Below are 27,246 nucleotides of genomic sequence, written 5' to 3'. Positions count from 1 at the left end.
GAGTGTATAGCACGGTTTGATAGAGGCCGATATCATTAATAGGTCAATCCTAATAGTCTTTTAGTAGGAATTTAGCAGTATTGTAATAGAGGCAGACGTAAATACTTCAAAATGGCGGACAGTGAAAGTAAGTGCGTTTTTTGTGTTCTTTTATCTCGTTTTTAACAAATCTAGAACAAACTATTTTTACTCAAATCTACACTAAAATCATGTGTGAAATTTGTTTAAGATGTCTATAGTTGAAATTGTCTGTATTTGTGTTAACGCTTGTTTATGGCCTCGATTGAATTTGAGAAATCGTACGAAGTATAAATGGTTATAATCTAAAGATTTGAGAAATTGGCACGGCCAGCGAAATAAGCGAAAACTCGTAGTGGGTCATTCTGTTCATGTATTTGTCTCATATTTCAAGGTTCTTTTAAAAGTGCATCTCTAGAGCATTGGTAGTAAGTAGTAACTTACAACAAACTACATGTATAAGATTTGAGAGTAAAATTGTCGAAATGTTATGCACTTATTATTGGTATTGATCTTTTGGTATAAAACTATTTTACATACCGGCATTCATCTTTGCTATGATAACAACTCTAGTACGAAATGCAACGTTTCGACTGTTATACTCACAAATTTTAATCTGAAAGTTACTGGAAAATAAAAGAACAAATTCGTTTTGTTTTTGTACACAATTACATATATATGTTGAATTGGACAACCTTTGACATACAATTATGTTGAAAATAGCGCCTGTAATTACATGCCTCGTTTATAATTATGTACTTGTCACGTTGTAACCTAGACATTAATAGTCATATATAAATCTTCCAGTCGAGAAACAAGTTTTGTCTTTATTAAAGTTATACTGCCTTTCTCTTCACAATGCCAAGCTATTACAAACTACATCTTTACAATGTCAAGCTATTACAAACTTCATCTTCACAATGTCAAGCTATTACAAACTTCATCTTTACAATGTCAAGCTATTACAAACTTCATCTTCACAATGTCAAACTATTACAAACTTCATCTTCATAATGTCAAGCTATTAAAAACTTCATCTTCATAATGTCAAACTATTACAAACTTCATCTTCACATTGTCAATCTATTACAAACTTCATCTTCACAATGTCAAGCTATTAAAAACTTCATCTTCATAATGTCAAGCCATTACAAACTTCATCTTCATAATGTCAAGCTATTAAAAACTTCATCTTCATAATGTCAAGCCATTACAAACTTCATCTTCACATTGTCAATCTATTACAACCTTCATACATCTTCACAATGTCAAGCTATTACAAACTTCATCTTCACAATGTCAAGCTATTACAAACTTCATCTTCATAATGTCAAGCTATTACAAACTTCATATTCACAATGTCAAGCTATTACAAACTTCATCTTCACAATGTCAAGCTATTACAAACATCATCTTCACAATGTCAAGCTATTACAAACTTCATCTTCACAATGTCAAGCTATTACAAACATCATATTCACAATGTCAAGCTATTATAATCTTCATATTCACAATCTCAAGCTATTACAAACTTCATCTTCACAATGTCAAGTTATTACAAACTTCATCTTCATAATGTCAAGCTATTACAAAGTTCATCTTCACAATGTCAAGCTATTACAAACTCCATCTTCACAATGTCAAGCTATTACTAACTTCATCTTCACAATGTCAAGCTATTACAAACTTCATCTTCATAATGTCAAGCTATTACAAACTTCATCTTCACAATGTCAAGCTGTCTGATTGAAAATTTGTTAGTGTAAATTGATACTATCAGAGTCCCCGATACACCTAAAAAGTTTAGAAAACCTCTTTACAACACCTTTAAATTAGTCAAGTTATAAGCCGAAATATAATGCACAGTATGAATGATACGCTAGCTACATATTTATCGCATAACTTAGTTGAAACGTAATGTTGGTGAAAATGCCAGATAAAATTGTTTTGGCCTTGACTTTAAATAACACACTCCTAATAGTGGGTGAAACCTCGTATACAATGAACGTTAAAAGTATTTCACAAGGTTTCTGTTTATTTCACAAGGTTATCTTCCTATCCCGTTTTCTAATTTAAAATAGCGATTACCAGTTGCTTGTGTTTGCGAATAATGGTCACGAGAAACGAACGTAACTCACAACTACGTTGCATAAAAGTTGCGTTTGTGACTTCTTTGCGTATTCGCCACCATCCGCAACTAGTGATGGCGTGAGGGTCCCTTTATATTGATGTCCTCAAGTCTCGAGGCCCTGTGTGCTGCATCTGTCAACGCCAATGATCCCTCAACCATCGTTAACTCATGACGATTTCCATCCATAAATTGACTCTGGAAACCACATTTCTTTCTGTTTTACTCATATCTAACCGTGATGCCTGAACAAGTACTCCCTAAAGTCGGCACCCATCCCCTTATACCAATACCTGTTAAATATCGAATAACAAATGTAATCTTGGGATGAGGAGGGTGTGACGGGGATTGGTAGCTTATTTAAGGGGCTAGCCATTGGGTCCTGTCGCCACCAGTCCCTCGCACCACCCCCCCCCCTCCCCTCCATCATGAAACCCATCAGTAAGATTTGTTTCGGAAATTTAGCAGTTTCGTTGTCGTATACTATGAATATTAATAATCCTCTCTGTGATTCTGCTAACCATTACTTTCTTCTGTAATTTTAGAAAAAGCTCCCCCTCCATCCTACGAAGAAACAGCCCAAAAGGAATACCCTCACCCACAGGGGTTTGCTACCCAACCGGGATATAATCCAGTACCCCAGGGATACCCTCCACAACAGGGATATCCCCAGCAAGGATATCCACCGCAACAAGGATACCCCCAGCAACAAGGATACCCCCAACAACAAGGATACCCCCAGCAACAAGGATACCCCCAACAACAAGGATACCCCCAGCAAGGTTACCCCCAACAACAAGGTTACCCCCAGCAAGGTTATCCTCAGCAGTATGGACAGCCCGGGCAAGTGGTGGTAAGTTTATGTGGATGTTTTTAACCTCTTTTAATTGTAATACTTATAATTTATGACTTCCTCAAGTGAAAAGTTTATTAGCTCGTACCAATGTTTCGCCAATATGTTGTTCTTGACTTTTTATACTCTAATTTTTATTTTGAGGAATAACCCATAAAGACTCAGGAAATATCCTCATTAGCTTAGGAAATATCCTCAGTTCAAGTTGGATTGAAGCCAGTACATATAAGGTGTTTTAAGAGATACTCTCTTATAGAAGCACTGACCTGGGTTACAAGTAGAGTGTGTCGATTTCAGCATAAGAATAGATCAATTTGTTAAGAAATGACTTACTTCTGGTGTATAATACAACCAAGCTCGTAGCTAGGCTTGATTGTTTGGAGGGGCGAGTAAGTTATATGGAGGGGCAATTGTGTATGGTGTTTAGTTGCAGTAATGGAATTGGTCGGTCGTCAGAATTCTCGACATGGGGGCAGTCCATTTCTACGAATCTATAATAGATAACAGTTTAATACATTCATTCTATTGTTTATATTACAGGTTATGCAGCCGACATCAACCAATATAGTTATAGCCGAGAACAGACCAAATGATTATTTATGCCTATCTATCTTTACTTGTTTATGCTGTTTCTGGCCAACTGGAATAGCCGCCATCTTCTATTCGGTGAAGGTAAGATCATTTTCAAGCTCACCAAAGGTTACTTTTGCATTCAATATATAAGACGAAGTTCGAAACACCTAGTGGTACTTCCCTTTAGGGGAGTTCACTATTATATAACTTTTATTCTCGATTTTGTCATACTTTGAACGAGATTTTGATTAACGGAATTGTCATGCTTGTATGGATCTTTATTCGTAATTGACGTTGCGAAGACGGAACATTTTAGTTATAATAATTGGCAAGACACTTCCTTGGAGGGGCAACAGAAATAGTGGGAAATGGAATGGGGCATCTTCACAATGTTAAGATATTGCAATACAATACAATAAAATATCATTCTAATACCTTTACCAAGAATTGCGAAGCTGAATTATCTGCCCTTTGCGTTTTATCTACTTGTGGTTGAGCACTTAAATGAACGAATATCATCCCAGAGTCATGACATTCGATCTTGCAGAAACATTAGCCCTGGTGGCAAATTGACCTCTGATATCGACAGCTACGATCTGGATAATCCTGTGCCCTACGTCACATTGCGAGACATCGGTTTAATAACTTTTGATTTATTTTTCAGTCACGTGATGCTGGTAACTGTGGACGAATCACGGAGGCTGCAGAGAAAGGTCAAACAGCCCGGAAGTTGGCGATAATCTCGATAGTGTTGGGAATCATTATGACTATTATTATTATAATACTGCGAACAGTGGTCTTCCCCACTCGAACAAATCGCTACTATTATTAGGCGGGACCTTGACCGAATCATCTGCCTTTATGTTGGACTCTGAAGTTGCCGACAACTGCCAAAATGGCTACCAAAAGGCTGGACTAGAGGCAGATGTTTCGGTCTAGGTGAGACCTTTCGTTCAGACATACCTCTCCTCTCATCCTTCAACCCTGCTCACCGATTCAGCAGCCGACTTCCGGTTAATACGCAGCTCTGCAAAATGAGAACAAATTTTAGTAGCTGTACATCATAATTGTCTTATATACACAATGGTTGCTATATCCTGGCCTGAAAGAAGACTATCGTTTGAATTCGTCACATACAAAACTACGTATTTCTTTCTTATATGGAAATAATACAAATCCTTTAAGAAGTGGCTCGAAATATGAACTTATTTGTTGAACATATAGCCTTTTTAAAAATTCGATTTATTAAGTCGAGGCGGAGGTAGTGATTCAAATTCAACTACGTTCGTGTTTGTTTCCATGTAAGAAAGCCTACGTAGTTTCGTTTAGGATTCGTTCGTTTTAACATAAAGCATCTTTTTTACCAATCGAACTCTGTGCCTACAAAATGTTCATATAGTAATATGTCATGTTTTTCTGTTGTCTGGGCATCTAAAAACTAGTGCATGATATTTATGCTTGGAAGAAGTCTATCGCACACTTCTCTACAATCCTATATAAGTATGTGCGCTCCATAATGCATGATTTTAAATGTTACTTCGAATAACTGATTACTTACTACGACCTACGAATTCACGTGCATCGTGCCATTTGACCTACTTACAAATAGGTATTATTTATATGATAACTTTCAATTGATAATGTATATAATGTTTCTATGGTAACAGTTTAAAATTTTCTAAGGATTATTAAAGGGCTTCGTTTTAACATTACAATGTTAATGTATTTGTTTTATATAATAAACGTATATATTCTACGCTTGTGTTATCTTTTACGGTGCTACTCGACCATCATCGGAAACCTAATGACAACTACAATGTCCGTGTGCTTGCCCCGATTGGAGAGTTCTGATCAAGTTCAGTCTGTTCCAATTCTGCTCCCAATCGAACGATATGAGTAATCTATTACATTCAAAATTTTCCCATCTATTCCCTTCTCAGCCATTTTGATTCTGTCTGCACCTACTCATTTTTCGACACACATGGGACGCGTTCTGAACTCTGTTCCAGTCTGTGTTATTGAACGTTGATTCCATATACCCCGAGCATACAGAGCTCACCAATAGAGCGGCCTCTACCACCATGACCATCAGTTCGCCAACAATATATATCGAGATTACTAAATAGTGGTGTTATGATTGGAAACTCAAAACGAAATCCAATTTACATAGAATGTTGGATTGTGCTGATCTTCCTTAATCAATGGTCGATTCTCGGATAGAAAACATGTTGATTTATAGGAATATTTAATTAAAGTTGTGGTCAACATATATTACATGATTCAACAACAAGATAAACAAATGATATTATTAAGCACTAATAAATATTATACAACATCCTGTATAGAATGGGTATCTTAGTTTTGCTTTGCAAGGCTGCACTCTTCACAATATCAAGCTATTGCTACTTGAATAGTCAATATTCTTGTATCACTGAATGTGGCGATTTGATTGGAATGTACGCCAGTGAATACAGCCAATCAGAGCCCTCGACAGAAAGACTAACCATTATTGTTTTGTGTTAATAAACTTTCTGTTGATGCATCAGATTAAGTGTATTAGCTAGTCCTAAGTGAAGATGATGCGATGCGTTCGATTATCGTTCAGATATTGGTAAATAATAGTAGTGAATATATATACAATTCATGGTGCAATTTCTTAACAAAACAACAGAAATCCCTAGCACTTAAAATACTCGCAACCAAAGCTGTGGCATAATTCAAAACATGCGCCCACAGTTCCATATCCAAAACACCAATATCATTAAACACAAACAATAGTCAGTCCCGGAACACATTCGTATAGAATATCGACAAAGAATGACATGAATGTAGTTTTATCTACTTCGTTGTAGTTGGACAATGTCATGCAGTACTAAGCAGTGTGCAACTAAGAACATTTTGTCGGAAAAGTGATAGGACAAAGCCTGTATCACACGGAATCTGAAGATTATTATCTCGACCTATACCAGGATTGATCACAGAACCTTCAAGCGTCTAACTCACTAAACCTCCCACAGACACAAGGGTTCACTTTCTGACACCAGTAAAATTCTGTTTATCGTGGTTCTGCTTCAACAAATCATTCAACAATCTATTCTGCCCGTGACTTCTGGAACGGTAGCTAGATTTCCGTAACTTCGGAATCTCCAAATTATTAATATCAATACACACGTTAGAATAGAAATGATCGAAAATATCATCCTCGTCATCACTGAGTTGTTTCCCTTGGGAGTTCAGTCCGGACACAGTATCAAGCACACTATCTATCACAGCAGATGACATTTCTTCATCTTCGATGACAATCTTCATGGGATTTAGGTAGTCGGACTTGGATCGTCTCAACAAACGGCTTCGTTTAGGGTTAACAGCACTCTGTGATCTTTTGATAATCTTGCAGCCCATCTTGGGCGCTAAGGATGGTGAAACCGGAAGACGTGGATTGGCTCTAAGAGCTGGTATGGGTCTGTAGACGGGTGAGATGGTGACGTCATCGCAGGAGTCGTCTGTTTCATAATAACCGCTGCTGCAACTGTCGTCTGATTTTCCAGATATCTTGTGACGTGGTTGGTCTACCTTACGGATTTCTGATCTAGAACGATGTAGACTGGATTTACTAGAACCTTTGAAATCGTACTCAAGCCAAGAGAAATCATCATCATCTGTGAGATCTTGGCGAATCTTGAATGGGGATGCTGGCGTTTGGTCAAAACACTTGCAATTTCTGTTGGGACCATAACGATATTGGCGACAAAGGGGACACACTTCGGTTAAGGCTGGTTGGTTCATATCGAGAAGATCTTCTATAGATGTGACAGCATACGCTTCTGTAATGTGAGTGTCGTCTATCTCGTGGTAGATATTGGTGTCGGGATGACTGGTATAATCGTTATTTCTCGTCCAATCACCAATACTGGATGTTCGAAGACGCTTGCTGTGTTTCTTGGTACATTTCTTCTTAAACCAACGAAACATCTTGAGATCTGGAAAAAAGACGAACATATAGACAATATCTTCCAAACATAAGTGTGAGCTGGTTACTAGCTCATTTCGAATGACACAGTGTATATGAATAGACAATACGGTGTGATATTTGTTTTTTCTCTTTCTATCGTTTCCATGCTATTACCAAGCTCAGATGTTCTCGCTTACCAGCAACTGATAAATGTAATGGACTTAGTCAATTTTATCGAATTATACTCCAGTTTGGTTTGGATAATAAAAACTAATCAACTGTTAACACAATTTGTCAAAATGGTGTCGAAGTCTGACACTGATCTGATTGCTATGATGAAAATATTGGAGACGACTGTGTCAAATAATTATTGAGATATCAGTGACAATAGTGGCGGGTTTGGAGATCATTCGAAAAAGTCTGGCAGAAGGATTATATACCGTAGCGGTCTACCGTGAAAGATCTTCTGGCGCGAACGATGCAGTTTCATCATTGCGAAGCATCATTTAACGTTTATAACATGTTATTTTTCAGCATTCGATCGCTTTATCATCTGGAAAGTTCATTCATTATAATGTACTACAGCCCTATAAGCTATGTTCTCGCGATAATTATCCGCGAATGTGCGGAAAATATTAAAAGCTCTTACCTTATTGAAGAAATTATCCAAATCCAATATATATATATCAAAATTGTCACGCCAGAGGATGATCGAACGAGGAAGGGTCGCAATGATTATGATGAGGGTGCGATTAGGAAAAGTCATATATTAATGATCTATATGTGGGTGGGGCTTAGGGGGCGTGACGTATTAGCCTAGGGGAAGCCATCTTGAACGGTAGCATTGTTTTTGATCGTCTCCGCGAAGCCTTGTATTGTTTTATTCTGTAATATGTTTGTATATGGTTTCACCCTCGAGATGAAAGGTTGATTACCACTTAAGGACCGGAGGATTAGTGCAATCTATTTTCTTTTGTATTTGGATTAGAGACCTATCAACTAACTGAAAAATTACCAAAAAACTGTAAAATATTAATTTGTTCCATTAAAATAGTTATAAAAGATAACGCATTTTCTGGTAGCATATTTATTTAAATTTTTAAAATGGTCTCCAATGAATGTTTTCAAGGTTTAATACACTGACTCGAGATTGCAGACAACCCAAAAATATCGGTTTTGCTTTCTATATAGCTTTATCTTTAAATACATTTCCATTGCAATTTCTGCAAGTCCTAATCTGTTATATGCTTTCTAATCAGGAATATAGTCCGTAGGGGAGGGGAGATTAGTCATCAGGACATGAGGAGACCCATGGGAACATCCGAACAAACCATAAGTTACGTTTTAATCCGTCGTTAAAAGTTTAGAATATTACAGAACAATGATAATTCTTGTTATTAAATGTCGACTATAAGTGGCCATTGAGACATAACCACGGGGGATAACCCGCGAATCTTCTATAAACTCTTTATCTTCACTCCTTCAAGTGGCCACTCAAGGGAGGTCCGACTTAAATTCAATGTCCATCGCGATTGTAGCTATTTGTATAATTTACAAACATTGCGTCATTTTGGGTTGAATTTGTTGTCTTTAGTTACACAAATATCATGCAAATATTATCGTATTTATTTTGTTTACAAACAAAGGTTTGCTTTGCCTAGAAGAATGGGATTAAATATGACATGGGCTACAAAAAAAAAACAAAATGTAAACAAATAGAATTTGAAGTAGGGAACCCATAATAGTGCCAAGCAGTACATATATTGTGTATAAACCCTGTACATCTTATTTGGTTTTGAAAAGGGGTACAGTAATATGACATGAACTATATTGTTTAAATGTAAACAAACAGCGGTTCGAGTAGGGAACCAAATTAGTGCCAAGCAGTACATCTTGTGTGAAATTTATGTATATCGTTTTATTGTTTTGGTACAATATGGGATTCGATTGACATTCACAGAAAGGATTTCTGTAAAAGGACATGAATTTTATGATGAAAAATGAAAACAAATTAATGTCAAGATCATTTAAGTTGTGGGAAAATCACACTTAGATGTTCTATGTACATATTATGGTCTTATATTTGGATTTTGGAAACCTGAATAAGACGTGTCAAGCTCGACTATTGATAGCCTACGAAATGAAGTTGATGTCAGGGATAAATTGTCAGAATAAGGGTTTTATGCGAATTCGAACGAGTAGATGCTTTTTCCGTGTCGTGACCTTACACAGGAAATCGAGCAAGCAGCTAACTCGAATGCCCACGGAAAGTGAAGATGGGCCCCCCCCCCTCTCACAGAACGTTAACCACTGATTGGAAAATCCAACTGGTTATAACTACCTAATTCCGGGATCGGGACAAGCAGCTAACGCGAATGGCCACGAAAAGCTCAAAAGTTTATTAATGCTATTAATGAAAGGTAAAGGACAAAAATGGCAACCTTGTGTGACACCATGACCATCTTTAAGATATTGTTCTGATTGTTATATCTGTGCAACGTTTCTATATAACGATAATAGGTTATTCCCAATCAAATTTGTAAGACTAAGGTGAGACATGTCAAGGATTGAAACAATGTAAAAAGTCAACAAAATGACACAGTTGTCATCAGCACCTTATTATAGACCCGAAATAGATAGATACATTAGACTAAATAGGGACTTGTTGACAGCCATCCCCATGGGAAGGTTTGTTGACTTTATAGTAGCCATAACTTATAAAAGTCTATCATAGTATAAACGTATAATAACCAGAAGGGAAAGGATCCCAATTTTTATAATTCTATACCAAAGTTATTTTTAGATATTCTGACACAGTTCATTGGCCCAGAAATCGAATTTTCAAAAAGAAAAATCAGGAAGAGATTTATACTTTTAGAAAATAAACACTATTATGGATAAACAACTCTTTTCTTTATTTTAGCAACGTTTCAATTCACATAGAGGAAGCTGTATCATGCATACATAATAATAATAAAGATTCCGGTACGTGAATTGAAACGTTGCTAAATTAAAGACAGGAATAGTATATCTATAACAGTGTCTATTTTCTAATATTAAGTCTACTTGTAAATGTCATTTAAAGAAGAGATTTATACATTATTGAATATCTCCTTCTTAGCTTTTAAATATTCTATCATTGCTGTTGGTTGTTATAACTAAATGAATCGATTTTTAAGTCAGATTGAAATATTTTTTGTCAGAAATATTTCAGAATTGGTGCCATTGCTATATAAAGTATATATTTGTCATAGTGCCCGTACTGAGATTTAATTATCATAATCAAAAAGATTATCTATTGCTCTAAAAAGATAAGGACAAATCGGCAGGGATATTTCTAATATAAGTATTAAAAGAGAGCTATAGTTTTCAATAAGAAAATTTCTTGTATATCTAAATCTCAATTCCATGTTCACAACAAGAAGAAGATCCCAGAATCATTGTCAATATTGACCTTTGAAAACATTAGTTTGATCTTTTGATCTTTTTAACAGTTTACCTAGGAAATGTAGAATGCAGCCATTTTAAAATGTGTTTATTTACTCGTCTCTAAAAACAATCAAATAGATAAACAATAAAAAAAATGGTTTCGTAAAGTAAAGGTGTCATTAATGGATTTCAAAACAATACAAGTTGTTATGTTTTAAATCACAAACTTTATTTTACCTGTCGGCGGCTTTCTTTGATCTCTGTTAATTATTTGTCTGATTGGTATTATAATTAATTTCAATTACATTTTTAATCCCTCATTAACATTGCAGACGTGAAAACGTTATTATGGCTTTAGCCATTTATTGGTATCCATAGATATACTTAGGAATTCTATATTTTCAACTGCAAGAATTTTTGTAAACTGAAATTATCCCCTGTACGAGAAATAATCTTTTAACTGAAATAATAATTTTTAATCAATTAATCATTAAACTGAAAAATCATCCTTAAAACTGAAATATTTATTCGAATTGCAAGAAATAACCACGTGATCAAATGGTTTATAACTGAATAATCATTTCGAAATTACAATTTCAGACAAAGATCAATATTACTGAATTATTGGATTGAAAAACTCGATGTGCATTGCTGGAAAGTTTACAAGAATCATGCAGGTTTTAAACATAAAATACAACACAACACACGTTTACTCGCTAATCGAAGGTCGGGGTTTAATCCCGACATAACTCGAGGTAATATTTTCGGATTTTTTTAACACAGTTTCCCCCTGTCAGTGATGCAGGTAAGAGGGGCTGATATGGAAAAAGCGTCTAGTCGTTCAGGTGGGATATTAAACCGATGCCCCGTGTGCTACGGTCTGTACAGCCTTGACAGTTAAATTAAAAAAGAGCAGGCTAATGCCACTGTCCTGGCAAAATTTCCCTCATTGCACCCTGCATGGCATTGCCCGCCTTCATTAGCTCACGTGGTGCAGAAAAGTAGCACGTAAAACTCCATTTCAGATCATTTACACAAGGAAGCTCGTGTTTTCTGGTCAATTTTGCATTTCAAGGGAGATAACTTGTATTAAAACATTGATATTTGTCAGTCAGTAATGATCAGCAGCGGGTCTACGTACATAATGGACGAAATTGATTCCTAGAGCTGGTTTCCACTTGCTCAAAAAATTTCGCAGTGTCTCCCACAGCAAAGAACACAATCATAATTGCCATAACACCGGTTGGATGTAGCAGAGCATATCAATAAATACGACCCCCGCCCTGTTCCTGAAAACATCGAATGGTAATGGAATTTTTGTAGAACAGGGCCCTGGGATTTAGCGATTCATTAATTCAACGACCAGTTCCATTGCCAGTGGATGTAGTTTGCAATTTTAACAGCGCGGCAGTAAATCGCAATTTCTGGTCTTCAGACAGTTTAAAATGCGCTATTCGTTTATTATAAGAGTCCTGATCTGCAGAGTTGCTGCTCTGACAGGCTGTAAACAATTCCCACAATTTCCGTCCATCCACGCTTCTAAAGTCACGAATATTAATCCCGATATCGAAACTCCTCAACCAGTCCGATACATCTTTTTTCGTCATGTCGCGGAATTTCTCAGGTACAGAGTCATTAAAGCTTCCATCAGACAAAGTGCTTGAAGCAGTGCTTGGTGATGTCGGGGACGAAATCGAAGCAGTTCCTGCCCCCGTGTGCGAGGAGAGTGACAGGCGCGAGAGAGACGCACCGGATGCTTGGCCCGAAGAATTCTGCCTCCCGACTCCCTCTAAGGAAGTAAATGCACTCCCAGACAACGTCGTAGAACCGCAGGAGTCATCAGACATGACGGAAGACATAGAATGCCCCCCTAGACTTTCCAAACTTCGGGTATTTCGTAATCCGTGAGTTTTCCGGGAAAAGTTAATAGATTTTTGTAACAAAAGTGTAGCCATATCACTGACATAAAAAGGACTCTCAATAAAAACAAAACGAGGTTGATCAGAAAGTTCTCGTAAAACCCAACCATTCAGTTGGATTCCAGTTTGAATAAATACTGATATCACATCCCTGCCAATTTTCCTCGCCATGTACAGAATTGTCCGAGAATCGAAATCCAGCTCCGTGAATTCGGAAACACACAAGACCACAGAGTGACATTTATGTACAGAAATTATGATCTCATCAAAATAGTTTGGATTTTCTTTATCAGGTGCAGTAAGACGCGTGGTCACGGCTTTACTTTCCAATGTTGTTTGTAGCAGGTGCGCTCTATCTGAATCGCTATTATGATACACGATTAAGGCATAGGTTTCCGAATCCACAGCATTTCCCTCGAAAGAGACTGATCGCGGGAAATATCTATGTTTGATTATTGTCAGCACCGCTTTTATGCAATGGAGTAACTCGGTGTCTGTTTCACTTTGCTCCTTCAGCTTTAGAGTTGACGTTATTTTGTTACCTTTGATGGATTTATAAAAGTCAGCATCAAAACAAAGTGTCCATATAGTCAAAACAGTTTGGATTATATCTTGAATTGCGACCCCATCAGCTATGATTCGACGAAACGCATCCAACACTACCTTTTCACAGAAATGGTTTGCATTGCCGAAGCTGGCGAGAAATCGTAACGAACAGATCGCATCTTGTAAGCTGAACATACCATTCCATGATGTCGGATCATTTAATACAGAATAGGACTGGTTAATCCAATGAATTAGGCTCAGAATAGTTTCTTTACTTTCGGTTTTTCTTTTAAGTTCTTCTCTTCCACAAAGAAAAACTTCACCCATAGTTGCGAACACGCCCAGATCATCTATCATCCTCATGCGCTGTAGATACGCCCAAAAACACTTCCTGAGAGTCGACTTTCGTTCAGTCAAATTCCTAGCCAAGTTTTTCACCAAGCACAAAGTGGCTTTAATGACGGCAAATGGCTTTGACTCATTGTCTCTAAGCAGATTTTTGTCGTGAAACTGTTCGAAATTATCAACTAAAAGACACAGAATTCCAGAATCCACTACACTTTGACAGAAACGGTCGCTGTATTTTGTGAAAAGACAGACGCAAGCTAACAACTTACTCGACGTGTTCCATAAGTCGCCAGACCATTTTTTGGAAAAGTACCCGTCTGATTTCAAAACCTCTAGCATAATGACTAAACATTGGGGAAAGTTGTGTCCATCCACAAGGTTTATTATCTCATGAATGCTGTTATTAGAAGTCAAGCAGATGTTCCACAATCGTCCAATACACGAACAGCCTTTGTTAGGGGTTTTTTCATAACGTTTCAATTCTTGGAGCAGTTTGGTGATGTCCTTATTTACGTTGAACGATAGATTTTGACTGGTCTGAAGATCTACAGACACAGCTGATAGAGAAATGGTGTCATCATCACCTTTCGCTTCAAACAGAGCTTTGGTATCAGATTCCATTCGCTGATGATGTTGTTCACACTGCCTAAACACTATGGACACTGATATCCGCGACAGCCAACGTTTGTCGTCTAGAGAACCTACATTGCTTAATTATGTAAAACACTACTTTAACATAAGACTTGTTTTGAGCTCTACATCTTTTTCTGCTTCTCTATATCCACTATCAAGTTTAGGTTCATCATTTTATGAAATAATACCAATACGATGTACACCAAAATATCGTTCCTTGCTTGCTTATTTCCATTGTCTATATTCCTTTAGTCCTTGGTGTCCTATAGTCCTTGGCGTCGTCGTACGCCTTTATGTGGTTTATATTACTCCAAAAATACAAAGACCCAGTCCTTGGTGTGGTTCATATCACTCTAAAAGACACCAAAGGAATGTTTGATTATATCACATGGCAAACGAATCAGATGTTAATCCGAAATCTGTTCATTAACAATAACTCTTTCAAAGAAATAACCATCAGAAAACTAATACTTTGTACTAAAGAGTCTACGAAGAATTAAAATGGGTCAATTCGTAGTCAATAGTAAATACACAACATACAGCTTCCGTCATTAACGATACGATACATTATCTCAAAATAGCACACATGAATAAATGAAATCACAATTTCAAGGTCATTTTAATACTAAATACATGTAGTACAGTGTAAATTGAAGCATGACTCCTTCCACATAATACACATACAGTAGGCCTAGTACATTACTTCAAAACGAGACTAAGATACACAGGATTAGACTATTGGACAATCCAATCGTGACCCACATAACTCGTTACGCAACTTGTTCTTCTAGTTTATTATAGAGCTATTGATTCGATTAGCTATTCCTAGAAACATATCTAATTTCGTTTTAAGCGTATTCTAAGAAATTGTCCGCCATATTGTAAAATGTTTAATTGAATTTATCGGGAACATATATAACATGTACGCTATGGACCTCCGAGCTCGCTGACAGGGTTAATGTAGGTTTGAACCGTTATATATTTGGGTTAGAGTGTGACAACTTGTATGGGTACACACTTCAACATTAACTTTGATAGGGCAAGGTGACATTTATTACGTGGACAAAATGTTGCACTAGAGAATTGTATACAATGCTGTTTCATTCATGGAATTGCGTCTCCTGGATAGAATAATTCTGTTAACCAATACTATTATACATCAACTTCAGAGTGAAACGTTAATGGTTTAAACAGACTGACGATAAAAGCGAATTTTTAAACTTTAATATGGAAAGCAGACGTGAAAAGTTTAGTCTTAGCAGTTCGTCTGTTGACGAGGACACTGTAAGCGTAGTGTCCTACGATTCAGCATTTTTCGAAGAGACACAAATAGAACAAAGCGAAGAATGTAAAAAAGTTCTGAATAAAGTGGCCACTTCGGTAAGTCAATTAAAAAATTTTTGTGACCAGCCTACAAAGATCTGTAAACAATTAACTGCCATTTTGGACTTATATTTCAACAAAGCTAAATATAGAAAAGATGTCGCCGAGGAGCTGTGGAGGTGCGGATATGCATCGTACGCCATCCGCATGTTTGCTGCCTTGAAGGACAAAGACACACGCAAATCAGGAATCTTTAAGCCTTTCAGACTGGTAGTGCATGTTTTATGGGCTTATACAAGCTACAGCGAGAATCTGTCGAGAGATCTTACTGATACTGGAGAAGACAATGGTCTCATAGAGGAAGTATGTGACTTTTTGTCTCAACCTCATAACACACCCACTGAAATGATGAAAAACAAAGACAAAGAACATATAATTATGTCGACCATCAGTGTACTGAGGAATATAGCAACTTATAAACATACCGTCCCACGTTTTCAAGACATGGACGTCTTCAACCTGGTGAAACGGTATTCAGATATTGACAAAAAGGATATCAAGTTGATCACGTATACTACCATGGCTTTGATTGCTACAGAAAAACAAGCCAAGGAACTGACCGCTGGGCTGGACACCTTTCAATACATTGTTCGTTTAATGTCTTTGGCTGTTGGTAGAGATGACATTAATCGTATCAAGGAACGGTATATGTCCTCGGATTTAGTTTTGTATCTCAACAAACTTACAATTGACGGTGATATCGTAGCTATTCTTAAAACTAATATTCTAGACACCTTCTTTAAAATGTTGAAAGCTCCAGACAGAGAGGAAAGATTACGTACCACAATATGTTTGTACAATATAAGTTTCAACCCAAATGGACGAGAGGCAATTCGACAGCATAAAAACTTATATCCTTGTTTGACAACTATAGAAAAGTTAGAAAAGGATCCTGAGATTAAACACAATTTGCAAGGTCTTTTAGCAAACTTGAATCCCGAATCGGCACCTCCATCGAGACTAATTTCCAAAACACGCCATATTTTGATCAACTACAACAAAGAGGATACGGGAATGGTGAAGAAAATTGTCGAGAGGATCACGGCAGCTGGCATAGAAATTTGGATTGACTACAAATTAGGACATTGCGACCTGCTAGGTGCCATCTCTGAAGCTGTTGCGGAGTCATCAGTCGTTGTGGTATGTCTTTCAGAACCATTTCGTCAAGATCCGTGGTGTAAAGGCGTTGCCTATAAAGCAATTGAGCACAAAAAAACTTTCATTCCACTTTGTATGCAGTATAAATATAAACCCGAAGGATGGCTTGAATTCTTTATTCCAAATGAAAGACGATATATAGATTTCAGTAACAGAGCCGATTTCGAATCAAGCCTTCAACAGTTTTTGCAAGAATTAAAAAATCCATCATTTTCCTTGGGTACGCTAAAGAATGCTTTAGATTATGTTAAAGACACCAAAGATGATTTTGAAAAAGATCCCGATGCTGCCATCTTTGATGAAACGAAAGAAGGTTGTGACCAGGTGGAGTCCGCTCTTGCTCAACCGGAATCTGCCTCCTTCCAACAGGTCATTTCTAACCCAATCCCCAACCACGTGGAGAAGATGGACACTGAGAAAGTGAAACGATGGTTTATTAAAAACGATTTAAGTAAACTAACAGAGAAGATGAAAGGAATGGATGGCAAGAGGTTATGGGAACTGCAGTGTATGAAAGTTCAAAACCGAGACATCTATGATAATTTTCTTGTGAGTGAGTACGGATTGACTGGGGAAGAATTGCTTAACTTCGATACAGCTCTTCGTAATCTCGTTAGTTTATCGTGAACGCCCACTGTGTTAATCGTGAACAACCACTGTGTTTATCGTGAACACCCACTGTGTTTATCGTGAACATCCAATGTGTTTATCGTGAACATCCACTGTGTTTATCGCGAACATCCAATGTATTTACCGTGTTACTGAATTGAACTATAACGTCTGAAAAAGGTTGTTTGTAGGAATTGTCTTGCTTGTACGGATTTTTTATTGAAGGGGAAAAAATAGAGGTTTTATTGAGCATATATACAGCAAATATATTTTAGTAATTTTTATATCCACTGGGGGGTCAAACTATAATATACATAACGAAGGATGAGAAAAGGAAAATTCACACAAATCATGTAAGGTTTTAAAGGTATATTGCTCTTTTTAATTATTTAGTTTACTTAATTTTAACACAGTAGTTGTAAACAATACTTTAACCCTGTGCCTGTGCATTCTGTTGAATATATTTTTACTACTTTCAATCACCCTCTTTGTTTGTTTTATGAATACCTGATATATATTGTATATACATTTATTTTTTTCTATTTTTTTTTTTTGCTAATTTTTTCTGCACATAAACAGTAATTGATGTTACTCCTCGGCCTGTTTGTTTGTTCCATTCTTTATTGTTTTTCACCTAATCACGAATCAAACACATATATTCACAAACTCGGTTCCTCCTTTAAATATTGTCTTTGGGCGTGTATTGCTTGATGATATAGTGTCATGTCAAGGCCATCAACGCATCGCACCACTCTTGCTACCAAAGATACATCCAAACTTCCAGTTGGTGCGTCCAGTTCACCAATAAATTGAAACAAACTACCTAACTTAGCAGAAAACGGTTCCACCAGTCTGGTATTGATTAATAGACTTTTATTGGATTTGGGATCCACCAATACAGCAGTACATGTGTCGGTATCATGACGATCGAGCCTAAATGAAATAAAAGTGAAATGGAGGTTTGCGTCCAACTAATCTGACTAGCTCACTGGTTTTTGGTTTTCAACTGTCGAGAATTTATTGTGCCATCAAAACGACTTGCATCTTTGTCAGATGTTGGCTCTCGATCCTGTTCACTCAGCACCCATGCGATTTCATTTCGTTTTTCGAATATGAAAATGAAGTAGTCAAAAATATGTAAGGTAGCCATATGTATTGAATACAAAGATTGAATTAACTGGTTATTTTTGAACAGTGACTGACCTTCCAGTAACTCTTACCGACTTCCCTTCAGCATTAACATCCCTCTTTCTTAAAATGTCATGAATTTCAACGATCGACAAGATTTTACCACTCTTTGGTAAACATCTTTCGTCCATTTTGGCGCGGGTTTCTTAAAATTTGAACCCAATAATATAGTAAGCACAAAACGAAGAATTGAATATTAAATCTTGTTATCTCCCTTTAAACGTTGATTCACTAGACATTTGCCATATATTTGCCAATATACTAGTAAGTTAGACATGATTTCACATAATTAAAAGGAAACTGCTATCAATTTAGTTAGCGGGGTAAAGTAATTTAATTAACATATTTCTAAATATATGTACAGGTTAAAATGTCGACACCCCAAGGGCCAGTGGCGTTTCTTAAAATAATTCGGCGAGGGAGTTGAGTAGAGTAGAGGCCACAGAATTATCAAGGGATGCCTTTTCTTTTCCTATGTATAAAAAGGGGGGAGGGCAAAGACTTCTCTGAAGGACTTTGCACCTCACCAGCCATCCGCCTTTCCTCGTAAAAACACCCCTGCTGGTATGAGTGAGAAGCTACTGAAAGTCTTGACCTGTAAGCCTCAACCCCACTCCCCTCCATGCCCCCTTTTTCTGTCGGTACAGAATCTTTTGTTGTGAAGATCAGATACACGATGACAAATTTTGTTTCTGATAAAAAAAAACAATTGGAAAAACGAGCATATCAGTGGAATATACAATCTCTAGACTAATTTGGTAACAGTTACCACGAGTAAACGACATCAAAACGTTTTGTCACAATATTGTTAACTGAGATTTAAATAATCTCTCCGCCTAAAATAGATATAAAGATGTTTAAATTCTCTGTCAACACGGAGTTGTCAAGTCACAATAATTAGCCGCTTTCTCGTTGTGAAAATATCCTGTTTTCTAAAATATTTTCTAGGTTTTTGATGCTAAAATTGCTAACTGTTCTTCTACTTGCGTATGTGAATCGAATCTTAACGATTATTCTGAAGTTAGTTCTAATAATTATGAACTTCAAAATAATACTGATAGTCTTAGAATGACTTTGTTGATGAAAATATGAAGTTTTGTGAGTCTGCGTTAAAAATATACCTACGTCCGTCCGAAAAATTTCTTATGCAAACTTTTGCCCTCTGCAAAAATAACTAAAACTTAAATTACGTGGCAATGTTTTTTTTTTCATCTTACGAGTTTCACTTTTTTTAACAAAATATCTCACTTGGAGGTAATATTTAGAATTTAGTTAGTCATTTACTCAGGTAAACAGTTAAATGTTTTAAAACAAGGAAATCGTGCAGTGAATAAAGGGAGGTAATTAATGAAATTCTAATCACGTTTAGGTCAAGTTTAATAGACTATTAACTACTACATAGTGATTTTAATGTGGCGTCTGTACTTGTAGATCTTCAATTTGTATCGTCAATTTAACAAATTGCCAGGTTTCTCGAGTTGGAACGTTTAGTTATAATATATGTACATTGCTGGTCCGGATCTTCTATGTGTTCCAACCCGGTATACCCCTATCGGCAGGACTGGCGGAGGCAGACATAGAAAGTGCGTCTTGAACAGGACTAAAAATCAAGGACCCGTAGGGACTACGATATAGTGAGCAAGCCCTCTCAAGAACTCCCTGATTCAAAGGGCGCGGCCATTGAAAGCGAACCAATATTGAAATTATGTATTTCATCGAGATCATAGAATGGCAGGGAATCACAGAATATGTATCTGTAACAATAAATAGTTCAAAAATAGATAAAATTAATTTGATCAGCTGAGAAAAAACGGACAATGTTCTTAATTTAACACTTTCCCACGTGACTGATTAGGCTACATTAAAAACTTGTATTTTTAGATACTTGAAATTAAACCCGATACGAATATAAATTACAAGCTTAGAATATCTAATTCTTGTTTGTACGGTATCGAATTTATTTTATGTTTAGAGATAGCTCTCAATTCGACGATTACGAGGCTGACTAAGCCGTTTAAATAATAGTTAAACACGATTGGTTGAAATTTGATATGACGTCAAATAAACTTTGATACGGGATTTGATCAAGTCAAGGTGAGAACGAAGCTGATTTCAAGAGCATATTCGATTACAAAATATATACAAATTATCCTGGTCTTGCTTAACTTAGGGATGTTTTGTATTTAAAAAATAATTGAAAGCTGACCTGTAAAATTCTTGCTCTTTTTACGGTAGATGTAAAAGGTGCTTAGCGTTTTATTGAGGCTGCACTTTATTGAGGTGTTTCACTGTTCCTTGAAACAGTTCTTTGATTGGAATTAACCAAATTCAGCATAATTCAACTTTAAACTTGTATTAGGAAATATTGAGACAGGTCTCAGGGAAAGCACTGGCCTAGGTAACTGGTAAAATTGTCGAGTAATTGCTTCAAATTACGAAATCTAATATCTCGTTTTCGTATATTCGTTGTTGGTTAATTTACCAATCTTGCATTTCTCAAAACATGTGCGGATAAAAATGAATTTCACATAATAACGCATATTCGTACAAGTGTGAATAGAAACTTAGGACAATTTGTCACAACAAACCATTTATATTCCCCTGTAAATCGTCTCTGAAGTCCTGAGGTCCGAAGTCTTAAACAGTAATTGTCCACTCCCTGGACAATACTTGGCCATTCATCACCCAACATGAGGTCGCTTGAAATTACAATACTACAGTCTTGATATATTTCGTATCATATTATTAGCCAGTATAATTTTGTAGGAAAACAATATAATTATTTCGTTTTCTGTTATTTTACCTGCTGTTTTTGTACGAATTAGATATTTTTCTTGCTGTGCTGATAAATGTGAATAGATTTCACTTGCGAGAGTCACGCAGTCTGTCTTCAAGAGACCACGAGATTTGCATATATATTTTAAATTGACAGAATCTCATTATAGGATCTTTTACAAGAATCTTGATCACCAAAAGTTTCTGAAACGAACAATGGATATCTACCCAGAAAATTTATCAATCCCTCGGACCCGATTTTTGTCTGATGATCGCATTTTCCTTATGGTTCCCAATCTTTTGGATTCCTTGTTTTCCGCCCACGGTACTCACTCATCCATTATAAGCGCAATGAATTTACACCCAATGGGTAGGTGACCGGTTTAAAGCTTACTATATAAGATAGGGGATTATTAAAAATATATTTTTGCACGTTTTAGAGAAAGGATATACAGAAACCCTAATCTTCTCCCCGAGAACACTATCCACAATGGTAAACATTATTCAAAATCAAAGCTGTTGAACTTTGATCACAAATATATTATGTTTGATACAGTAGCAGCCTATTCACTTATTGCACTACTTATATTTTTAGAGTACTCAAATATACTGCTTATGATCACGAACTTTGATGAGTTGAATATTGAACATCGTTTTTACCAATATCATTAAAACTTTTTTGGTTGTTATTTCCTTGAATACGCGGGCTCATTGAGAGCGAAGGCTGAACGGATACTTTTGATAAACGTTAGAAGATAAATGTCAGATTTTCAGTTTATCATTGTGTGATCCACTCACTACCCAAACATCCAACAGCCTCTGTTCCCTCTCTGAGGCATTATTTCCTGTTACTTAACAACCAGACGTAACGCTAACTTTGAGGGTAAAGTAAGATTAAGGTTATTGAACGTAGTATAGCGCTCATTATTGCTCTCATGTGGGCATTCAAAGTATGAAATACCCGCTTCACACTACACTGTATTACTTACGCTAACCCGAAATGGTGTGCTACGCATAAATTTGTAGTGATATATTCTTGGGTTTCTTTTTCTAAAAAAATAACTTAAATGTGGGAACGTCAAGATCGAAGTCCTCAAAGACCTCATTTCTCATTGTAACAGTATTTTGGTCACCTTGCTAGGAAACCCAGTAAACACTTCACTTTACATTAATCTATTGTTGGCTCTAGAGGATCAAATCAGAAGTACAGTGGGATGTCGACATTTGTTACAATTGAGTAGAATATGTGGGAGGGAACCGTAATTTGTTTGGCTTATTGTATATTCTTCACCTCGGACGAATTGAACCTGTTGAGGAACCTAGAGATCGCGAAAGGAAGGAGTTAGACTTGAATAGTGTATGACTATTTTTTGCTTAAACAAATAAGCGACCTTCCCAGAATATCATCACAGAGCGAGAACTCCTTATGCAAACGTGTTGTATTCCCTTGAGAGTTTGGTACATGTAAAGGATACTCTCTTATAGAAGCACTAGCACAGGTTACAAGTAGGGACAGTGGATATCAGCACTGGAATACATCAATTTGATAAGAGGTTACCTACTTCTGGAGAAATTTGTTATAATTTTTACGACCAGATGGAAGCGTCATTGACGACACTACCAATGGCCGATTATCCCAAGACCATACTGCAAACGTTAAGCTTCTAGTTCTCAAGCCCTGTTTGAAAAATTTATTGATATCATTATGACGGTTAGCATAATTTTAACGTTAAGAGTAATCCAGATATACTAGGCGGTCATTAAGAACATTTAGCGGTACATGAATATTTCACTTGAATGGTCCCATAAATGTGAAAACTGAAGCCACAATGTTCCTTTATTCCGTTCAAAATTGTATTCTGGCATTAATAAGAAAATTTCCAGGAATCCTAAAGATTAGGATTTATAAGGGAAATCATCTATCTTCAGAGAGAGATTAGACCCGAAACGAACCGCCTTTGCTGTTGCTGGTGTCATTATATTACCCTACCGAATTACCGAATTTTATTGGTAATCATAAAACCAACGACAAGTATTATTACAAATACCATCAAAACCATACCATAAACCTCGTATTATTGAAATTGAAATGATTCGGATTTTATGACAGGTAATTAATTTTCCCGACCCCCTCCACCTGAATTCCCCACCCCTAGTATTCTGTGGGTTAAATAGAGCCCGAGTAATGAAATTAAACATAGCAGAACAACAGGTGCCCGATACTAATATTATAATGCCACTTCAATAAAACTCGGAATATTTTTAAAGCTTCTCCTTATCGTAAATTTCAAACGTTTCCGCTATGATGAAAAATAATCATCATCTCGTAATTGACATCGTGTTTAGGGGTCGCCTTTTCTATTTTTGTATTCTTTCAGAGGGTTGATCTCTCAAATCCCTTTTACGGTCTCTTTATCAGCGGTATTCGACCACATAATGCGGTAGATCAGGCTCTTGTAGTAATCTCAGATTTCGTTTCGCTTTGTTGAATCCATTATTTATACGAAACCTTGGTCAAGGTCCAATGTATAGAAAACGATACTAACAGGTCGAAGGTCATTGCTGAAACGGCGACATCAAATTTAACAAATCTGAATTAAAAAGAAACGAAAGTTAAGCCGTGAAAAAGAAAAGTCGTTTTTTGTATTTTATGAGCGGTGCGTTGAATTGAAGAAACCGACGGCCATTTGAATGTATGCCTGTAAAATCTGTTTGCGGTTGAAAACTGAAGCGAAACCACGGACTAAAGATGTTTAATGAGACAGAAGTAAAATTAAAAAGCCAGGCGCCATTTTGTTTATGGAGCATTTTAATCGTTTTTGCGACATTTCGAAACATGGTTAACCATCTGGTAAATTAGATTAAATTTTCCATTGAAATGTTGATTTTGTTTATAAAAATTCAAAAACTGCCATAATCTGCATTTTTCAATTTCCAGTATTTTTGATTAATTTTGCGAATTTTTGATCTGCCAACTGTCAAAATAATAATTTCTATTTTCATCAAATATGATTGATTTGCCTTTTGGTTAAAACTTGCTGTATGCTTCTCACATCAATGATGGCATGTCTACAGCTCTCATCTTCTCATCTTCACAATGTCTAACTATTACGAACTTCTTACAGCTTGACTTTTTTAAATACAGAAATTTGGTTGGATTAAACGTTAGCAAACACAACCAATCAGAGTCTGTCTGTTGAGTTATATGATTGGCTGTATTTGCTGGTGTACAATCCAATCAAATCGATGCATCCCGTGATACAAGAAAGATGGCTATAGCAGTCAAAGTATTGGACGAAGCTTGATGTATTGACGTTGTGAAGATTTGTTTGAATATCAGGAAAGGATTAATGAGAAATGTCGTCACGGGACGTGATGGACTCAGACCACCAAAAGGTTCATCTTCAATGTAAACTTGTGAGTGTCAACTCGGGATTAACTCTGCATTCTAAAGCCTCGTTGTGAATATTAATAAACACTCTGTTGACTTTATGTACTGTAGGTACAGAATTAATAAATACCTTTCTATTCAAGACAACTTGTGGTCAATTTAGCAAGTGCACGTTGACAGCTTTTTAATTTCTGACAATTTTTACTACTCCGTCGTCCTTACGGGTTAGAACATACACGTACATGTTAAACATCTATCCATGCTCGTAGCCAGACTTGATTGTTCGGGGGAAAAGGGTTGGGGGATGAGGGGGGGGGGGGGGGGGTTATGGGGTTGGTATGGGGGCAAGTAATATACCCGAGGGGGTAATGGTGTATGGTGTTTAGTTGTAGTACTGAAATTGGTCGGTAGTCATAATATTTTCAGGGAGAAATCCATTTTGGGGTGGGGTGGCTGGTGTGAGGCGGGGTGGGGTCTGTTTGCTGTGTATACGACATATCAAAAGATACTATCATTTACGTTTCTATCTTTCCCAACATCAATTGTGATGGTTGACTGGAGGAATTTCAGATAGTACCCGAGGTCTGTACTGTAGGAGACAATAGATATATTAAAATATTAATAACTCTCGGTATTGACATGGTAATTGTTCTGTTTAAATATGTATCTTACACTGGACTGGAATAATAGGCCAACAAGAGGCTGGTCGATTTAAACCGATTACATCCCTCCGATCTATTCTCTTGTCCATTAATCCTTAAATTGGTGGTCAGCTTCTGGTCACTGCTGAGGGCAGATTAGAAACTACCATACAGGGACATTTTGAAAGTTAAAATTCATCTCATTCTGCCGACAACTTACTGTTTCGGATACAACAAAGTTGGTGCCAGGCCAGTAGCAACGGGGGGCCAAGGGAGGTAATGCTCCCCCTCCCCGAAAAAGTTAATTGCTCCGAGACAAAATTCTCTACACCATACCATCATTGCCCATCCAGATATATATTACTTGCCACTCTAAACCATCCAGTCTGACTACGGGCCTGGTTGGTGCTGTGGATGGTTGGTCATTTAGAACATCGTGTTGCCACCAACAGAACTGACACAGTTGCAAGTGAGTAGGCCTAGAGCGTCAAAAAATATCCATGGGAATAAAGCGTGATTGAAATAGCGACTCATCAACAACCGATGTAAGTTAACAAACAACAACTGCAAAATAAAAAGTTTTGACCCATCCTAGTCATCTTTCTTTTGAAACTCCATGTTGACCTCCACATCAGTGACGATCATAGACCTATATTGGTATCCATGACACGTGACCATCCTCCATGTTGGCCCGGAAGACGTGAACGTGACGTGACATATTACATTAGACGACCATCACGACTTACTGAAAATAAACAAAACATTAGAATTTGTTGACTCGTCAATTACTAGGTATTGACTTTGGTTAGAAAGAGATCATGTAATCCGTTGACCAATATAGGCTACTGAACACCTGATGTTAGTCTGATTTTGGGTCAGTTTCCTCTTCCGTATAAGCCTATTGATTCCACCTCTTCCTATATTGCTTGTGAATCCAGGTTTTCACTACGAAGACACAACGAAACAAATTTGACTTGTGCTGTTAGCCGTAATCGTGCTTTGTTGTCGAACTAAGCTGAAAACGCCATCGTTAACTTTTGGCCGCAAGGGGTCCGTTAACATGTGAGTTAGGCTCGGCTGGTTCGTTTATTAACGCTGTAAGTTGAATTCCAAGAACAGAAATTCGTTGATTCACGTTAATATACAACCAATGTAGCAAAGTGAAAAGGGTAAAGGTGGTTACAAATTTAGTTATCCAATGTTTGAACCCCCTTGTTCATTTTTCAATAAACCAGACAGAAGATACATTTTGTTTGATATACGAGCGTTGTTTAAATGAAATCATTAGATCACCTTTTGTGATTTTAATGAAAATGAAACATTTTTAATGAAGTTATCTTCAATGTGAGATTAGATAGCGTTACTGCAATCGAGAAGCCTGAGACATCGGAGAAGGAGTGAACCCTTCAACAAAAAATACCAATTTTCTTCCCTTTTTGAACTACGCTGATCCACGGCTCAGATTTAATCCGATGTTTTGTATCTATTGTAAGGATAATGATGGATGACTCAACTTGAAACTGTTTTGTCTCGAGAGTACAATAGACAGAACGTTTGAATCAGCCTCGACCTCAGATTAAAGGGCAGATAATCCGATTATAAAACGAAAGTAGCGAAACAAATTGAAAGTACAGATGGTGAAAGATGATAACTGCTCAGATCATCCCCTCTTTTTATTTCATTGTTAAAACAGAATTGAAAT

General features: G+C 36.8%; 4 protein-coding genes across 4 annotated transcripts; 2 read left to right on the top strand and 2 right to left on the bottom strand.

Annotated features, from left to right (window-relative positions):
- Window positions 1-111: 111 nt before the first annotated feature.
- Window positions 112-4,404, top strand: LOTGIDRAFT_163884 (hypothetical protein; the record flags this gene model as incomplete). Its single annotated transcript, XM_009060411.1, has 4 exons — window positions 112-127; window positions 2,692-2,780; window positions 3,540-3,671; window positions 4,237-4,404. The coding sequence occupies 4 exons, from the start codon at window positions 112-114 to the stop codon at window positions 4,402-4,404; spliced, it is 405 nt and encodes a 134-aa protein (XP_009058659.1).
- Window positions 4,405-6,599: 2,195 nt separating this feature from the next.
- Window positions 6,600-7,544, bottom strand: LOTGIDRAFT_163883 (hypothetical protein; the record flags this gene model as incomplete). Its single annotated transcript, XM_009060410.1, has 1 exon — window positions 6,600-7,544. One exon carries the CDS (start codon window positions 7,542-7,544, stop codon window positions 6,600-6,602), a length of 945 nt encoding a protein of 314 aa, XP_009058658.1.
- Window positions 7,545-15,335: 7,791 nt separating this feature from the next.
- On the top strand, window positions 15,336-18,210 carry LOTGIDRAFT_233663 (hypothetical protein). The gene has a single exon (XM_009060409.1). It carries the CDS (start codon window positions 15,627-15,629, stop codon window positions 17,565-17,567), a length of 1,941 nt encoding a protein of 646 aa, XP_009058657.1. The 5' UTR covers window positions 15,336-15,626; the 3' UTR covers window positions 17,568-18,210.
- LOTGIDRAFT_123095 (hypothetical protein) lies at window positions 18,209-18,454 on the bottom strand (the record flags this gene model as incomplete). Its single annotated transcript, XM_009060408.1, has 1 exon — window positions 18,209-18,454. A coding segment is annotated over one exon (246 nt), but the record flags the coding sequence as incomplete, so codon positions are not given.
- Between the last annotated feature and the right edge of the window lie 8,792 nt (window positions 18,455-27,246).

This window comes from Lottia gigantea (assembly GCF_000327385.1).
Source record: "Lottia gigantea unplaced genomic scaffold LOTGIsca_42, whole genome shotgun sequence".
Lineage (NCBI taxonomy): Eukaryota > Metazoa > Mollusca > Gastropoda > Lottiidae > Lottia > Lottia gigantea.
The sequence above is the reverse complement of the archived record's forward strand: the minus strand, read 5'-3'. Positions and strand labels throughout refer to the sequence as shown.